The 6,000-nt window shown below is 36.2% G+C and overlaps 1 protein-coding gene across 1 annotated transcript in view; it reads left to right on the forward strand.

Moving 5' to 3' along the window:
* LOC139725402 (ATPase family AAA domain-containing protein 2-like) overlaps positions 1-4,397 on the forward strand; it is a 52,371-nt gene extending 47,974 nt beyond the window's left edge. The window contains exons 21-23 of the mRNA XM_071636479.1: positions 986-1,110; positions 2,036-2,164; positions 3,533-4,397. Of these exons, the coding sequence (XP_071492580.1) occupies positions 986-1,110; positions 2,036-2,164; positions 3,533-3,580 (302 nt within the window). The 3' untranslated portion in view covers positions 3,581-4,397. The remainder of the gene's footprint in view (positions 1-985; positions 1,111-2,035; positions 2,165-3,532) is intronic.
* Positions 4,398-6,000: the final 1,603 nt, after the last annotated feature.

A 6,000-nucleotide genomic window follows, 5' to 3' on the forward strand; every position in this document is an offset into this window, starting at 1 on the left:
TATGGTGCGTGTGGTAGTATGATTTTGTGCAGACAGGTAAAATGAATAAAATTACAGTTGTACGTATTACTCTCTTGCTATTAAATTGCATAACGTGTAAATATTTCCACGCTGCAAAATGTTCCACATTTACAGTGTGTGAGTGATGTGAGACAAGCCATTTTTTGTGGATGCTGGTTTATCCTTGTTTATATGCCAGCTTATCTTCTTTTTTCTGTCTTCTCTGCTGAAATCAAGTTTGAAAGGTTGTGTACATTATTTGAATCGGCAAGGCAGACTCCCATAGATATAAAGGATCAAAATAAATTTGGCACACATACTGGCCTTGATATGTAAATGTGCAAGACACATTGATTGTAAGCGGCAGGGAGTGTGTTGCCATAGTAATTTTGTTTTATAGTAAACTGTCAAAATCTTTGCATTGAACAGCTTCCCAATTTTACAAATTCAGGTGAACTTTGGCACGTGGATTTTGAAGTATTGATGTACAATGTATTTCTTGAAAAGTGGCAGAAAATAATGCTATACAGTTTAGTTAGAGCAAATTATGACAAAAATAAAGTCAGGTAAAACTTAGCAGAGAACACTGCTATATTGTAAGCTACATTCAAGTGAAATTTGATACACATGGTGGTCTTGAGATGCTGACTTACTAGGCTTGTTTTTTTTTTGGGGGGGGGGGGGGTGTTGGAAAAATCTTCGGAGCTTTTGTTTGTGTGTGTTTATGTCTGTGTTTCAAACTATGCTTTCGATGAAAAATGAAATTTGTGTGTAGCTACATGACAGTTGCCTGTCATGTCAGTAGTTGAATGGCAGACTTGACAGTTGCAGCTGAGTTGAATGGTCATTTCATCTTTCACCTCATGAAATGTTCTGTCTATTGCAATCATAAACATTATTTGTGTACTAATCTCTGACTATAAAGCTTAGTAGCTTAAAGAATATCTAAGAAACAAAGCATGTTATCATTACTGTCTCCATGTAGCATCCCTGAGACGGTCAAGTAGACAGTTGGCCAAAGGCCTGCAAACCAAACCTGTGACGGTGGTGACCGGTCAAACTGTGGAAGAAGTGACACCACCAATGATTGTCGACAGAGGAAAGCTTGAGGTAGGATGTTTTGTCAGCGAAGAGTTCTCGTATGAATGACTCTTACCAGTACAAACTATTTATCAAACTTTTATGCTTTGATGATTTTGAGTTACACCATGATGCTCTCTCCACACTTATATTTCTACCCAGCATAAATCATGTTGCTGAAATAAAAAAAAAAAAAAATGCTGTTGAAGTCAATATTTATGTTCAGAAAAGTATGGAAAGATAGTAGAATGATTGATGCCAAATGGAAAGAATACTTTGTTTGCTGGCCATCCTCTCACATGTCTGTTTCACATAGGTTGAAGGAGAAGTGACTTCAAGTTTGATAATACAATTACTCAAGGGAAGTAACAGATGCCAACTGTTATCTTTGCCAATATTTTGTCTATTCTTACCAAAATGAAATACAGGTTTTAGAGAAAATAATGTTTTCCCTATTAGTTGTATTACTTACATATCTATATGTCCATTGCAGGAAATGCAGAAATCCTGTTTTTAACAAAAATATGCCTTTTCAGCTTCAGAATATTGCATTTGGCATCCCTTATGTAGTAATCACACTGCATGGATTAACAGAGCCATGCACACATAATTCCATGTGTTCTATATTGTACCTTTGCACCTCATGCTGGTGCTCTAGTCAGTGTCTTACTGCACATGTAGGGCAATCATAAATCTGGACACTTTGATATTTGATGTAGCATGTTAAATGTATGTGAGATTTGCAAGCAAATTTTACGTAAAACATGTATTCAGGCAATATGGTAGAACTATTAACATTTTTTATTACATACCGGTAAGCTTCATGAGGATTCTACTTCTGTGCACAGGCAATCTTTGTCACAAGATTGGCACCCTGATCTTCAACTTTATGCATATCTTAGCTGTCGTACCCCTCACTCATGCGGTCATGTCCTCATATTTGTATATCTTGCAGCGTCTGCTGGAGGATGTTACCATAGCAACAGCAAGCTTTACTATAGAGAAGCTTGAGCGCCTGTACAGCGTTTTAAGTCAATGTGTGTATGTCCACCGCCTGGCCTATGACAAGACAGAGCTGATTCAGGTGAGGATAGGATCATTAAACATTGTATGAGTATGGCATATTCTGTGCAAGCCATGGCTTAGTAACAAATGCTGGACATGATACAAATGCTAGACGTAGTGAATTCATTTTGAATTGGAGGGCGTCATTTCTTCTCGTGGAAAAAATCTTCTGCCTCATCTGTTTAACTGTTTCAGAGGCGATAGTTATGCAGATGTTTATTTCCTTGTCAATTTTTTTTTTTTGCTAACAACATTAGTTCTGTAACCACACCTTTGGGCAAGTCTGTATTCATGAGAAATAAGTTCAGAAAATATGTGAAGTAGGCCAATGAATTGCATTTATCTTTTGAAATATTAACAGGCTCTCTGTTATGCTCTGCCCATTTCTGTAAAATTAACAGAAGTAATTTAGCATCGTGGTAAACACTGAGGAAAGAACACTGTATATCTTAACATGTACTATTTAAATTACTATGTAAAATGACCCTGAATGATTTGCAACAAATCCACATGGGCAGACCATTGATACTGTTGACTATATGCCCTCTAAATGTCAGATGGAGAGGAATGTGTTAAAAAACAGCAAAAAGCCAAATTTGATTCCCCTTACAGTAGTTCAGGTCACCAAGGTCCCTGCCAGAGATGTTCAGGCAGTCTGCTTGCTTGGAAAACAGGCCTGTCATGTGACACAAAATAAAATGTCCATTAACCCTATCTGAACTGGGGTTTGGGGGGGGGGGGATTGGGTAAAGGTTCAGATTGACCCCCCTCAACATTTCATGTGATGATTCCACAATGCACAAAAACTTTGCTGTGCCATTTCATCACTTTTTCCTTTGAAATCTCCTGTATATTATGAGACCAAATACCCGACATCCAGATACGCCGTTCTGAAGTTACGTAATGTTTAGTACATACGTAGCAGCTCGAAAACAGCTCATATTTGTGGTATTGCGTGCAAATTCAATGCAAATTGTGTTTTGTTTTGTTTTTTTGTTAAATTGATATAAATTAGATTATTTCAAGTTTTAATCATTTGAATTAATTAATTCTGATGTAGATAAGCTTGAAAAAGTATCTGTGACAAATTTCGGCAAAAAACAAAGTACAAAAGGTTAAAAATGCAACAAAATACATAAGAAGATGAAGCAAACAAAAAACAAAAGCAATGATTTTTTATTTTGCTATTTTTTTTTTTTTTTTTTTTGGCAAGAAAATTGTTCGATGTGTCTTGAGAAATTCTGACACAAAAATTAGTCGCTCTGCAATGTCTTGTTGGTAGCGCCAATTCATCATCTTCTTATGGAATAGCAAGTGATTTGACGCAATCAGTCTACTTTGATTGTGACAGTGGTTTTATTATGGCAATTATTAAATGCTCTTACAGGAGATGGAGGGAGAAGTAGCCAAGATCACTGTACATTCTCTGGTCTGAAAGCAAGTGGAAGTTGGAACAGTTCTCTTCTATGACCTGAATTCAGCATCCCTGTGTGGTACTTTGCTTCTTTTCTTGGATTCTGTGTTTGAGTCATGCATCAAGACCTCTTCATCAACACAGCTGGCATACATATGTAACTGGTAGCATAGTATGGATTTCACAATGTCAATATGTATTTCAATTATTTATTTCTTTGCAAATTCAGCAAGGATTTCGTAACAAATATCTTCAATATAATGTGGCTACATGAATTATTGTAGATACATTGCCATATATTTCACAACATGGGACTTAGTGATCAAGAACCACATTATGGGAATAAGAAAGAATTATTATTTCTTTTCTAGAGAAAAGTAAGATATTACCTACCTTGGAGGTTTTATACAATGATTTTGCAAAAATAAAGAAGACTGCCAAGTATGATGTGTAGACAATGGTAGATTGATTTAGTAGTGATTCTGTGATAGGAATTTACCAGTTTGTAGAACCATTGACAGTATTTCCCATGAAGAACTTATTTACTTGCTTTATGTGGAAGCAAGTTTTCTGTGAAGGTATTGCATTCTTTCATATTCATGAGTTTTTGTTTTGTTGAATATGCTGTGCTGTCGATGAATTGTGTGTGTATTTTTTTTTTCCTAGCTTTTTTTTTCTACCAAGAATTTAATATCTGCTGAGTCACGGTTGTATTGTATGTCACTGATATATTCATGAGCAGGAACAGTTGCCATGAAAGCCATGACCCAAGTTTTAAGGTCAGTAGCAACATTTGATTGTGAATTGAACATAAAAAGTGCAACATGATCAGTATGTGTGTGTGTTTCTTCTATTTTTATGCCTCCGCCACGAAGTGGTGCCGGAGGCATTATGTTTTCGGGTTGTCCGTCCGTCCGTCCGTCCTTCCGTCCGTCCGTCCGTCCGTCCTTCCGTCCGTCCTTCCGTCCGTCCTTCCGTCCGTCCGTAATGAATTTTGTGGACAAGGTAACTATCAAAACCTGTTGAGGTATCCTAATGAAACTTGGCATGTATGTGTATTAGGGGGTGAAGTTGTGCCTATCAACTTTTGGGTGCACATGCTCAAGGTCAAAGGTCAAAAGGTCAAGGTCAAATACATAAAATTTCACTATTTCCACCATATCTATTGAATGCCTGAAGATATTTTCTTGAAACTTAGTGTATACATGTATTACCCAATTAAGATTCTCTGGTGAAAGTTTGGGTCATGAGGTCAAAGGTCAAAGGTCAAAAGGTCAGGGTCAAATACATAAAATTTCACTATTTCCACCATATCTATTGAATGCCTGAAGATATTTTCTTGAAACTTAGTGTATACATGTATTACCCAATTAAGATTCTCTGGTGAAAGTTTGGGTCATGAGGTCAAAGGTCAAAGGTGAAAAGGTCAAGTAAAAATATTAAAACTTCTTTTTTTTTCTCTATACCTTGGAAAATTGTTCAAGGTATCTTCATGGAACATAGTATATACATATACTGACTGGAAGTGATTATCTAGAGAATGTAGGGTTCATGGGGTCAAAGGTCAGGGGTCAAAGGTCAAGTGCAACACTTCAAAATTTTACTATTTCCCTCCTATCATGCAATGCCAGCAGGGTTATTTTTTTTTTTACACTTGGTGTATGCATACATGTGTAACCTCATAGAAATTTTCTGGAAAGTTTTTTTTTTCTTCTTTTTTTGCCTCAAAGGTCAAAAGGTCAAAGATCAAGTGAAAGTGCTGAACTTACTTTTTCCTCCATATCTCGGAAGTGGCTCAAGTTATCTTGAAACATAGTACATATTATGCATGTTCTACCTGAAAGTGATTATCTTATGAATTTTAGGGTCAAGGAACAGATGAAAATGGTAACAATTTACTATTCAATTCAGAAATTGCACTTTTTCTCCACACCTGTACCTTGAAAATTACTCAATGCCTAAATGTATGAATGGGTCAAAGTCGAGTTAAAGTCCTTAAATCCCTAGATACATGCTCTCCTATTCATCCAATTAAACCTAGGTCAAGGAAGATGAACATTCAACACATTTGTGACAAACTTGTCATTTCAATATTTTGCCAATTTGTGAAAATGTAATCACACATTGTCCACATGTACTATCTAGACCTATTGGGAAAATCATGCATTATGGCGGAGGCATACCAGTCGCCAAAGCGACATTTCTAGTTTGTTTTTGTTTTTAAGCAAGTGCAGTACAAATATATTGATGCATTTGATAGCGGTGTGGACTGATTCAGTAGTATCTCTGTTCTGAAAATGATTCCACTAAATGAATTGGATGTATGCAACTACATGATTGCTGTTTGTTTGGGGTTTTTTTGGGGTTTTTTTGGGGTTTTTTTTTTTTTTTTTTTTGGTGGTTAAAATATTCTTCACATATGACAAATACTGCAGATTAGA

This window comes from Diadema antillarum, unplaced genomic scaffold, assembly GCF_040938485.1.
Source record: "Diadema antillarum isolate AM-2024a unplaced genomic scaffold, OU_Dant_1.0 seq00000039_RagTag, whole genome shotgun sequence".
Classification (NCBI taxonomy): Eukaryota; Metazoa; Echinodermata; class Echinoidea; order Diadematoida; family Diadematidae; genus Diadema; species Diadema antillarum.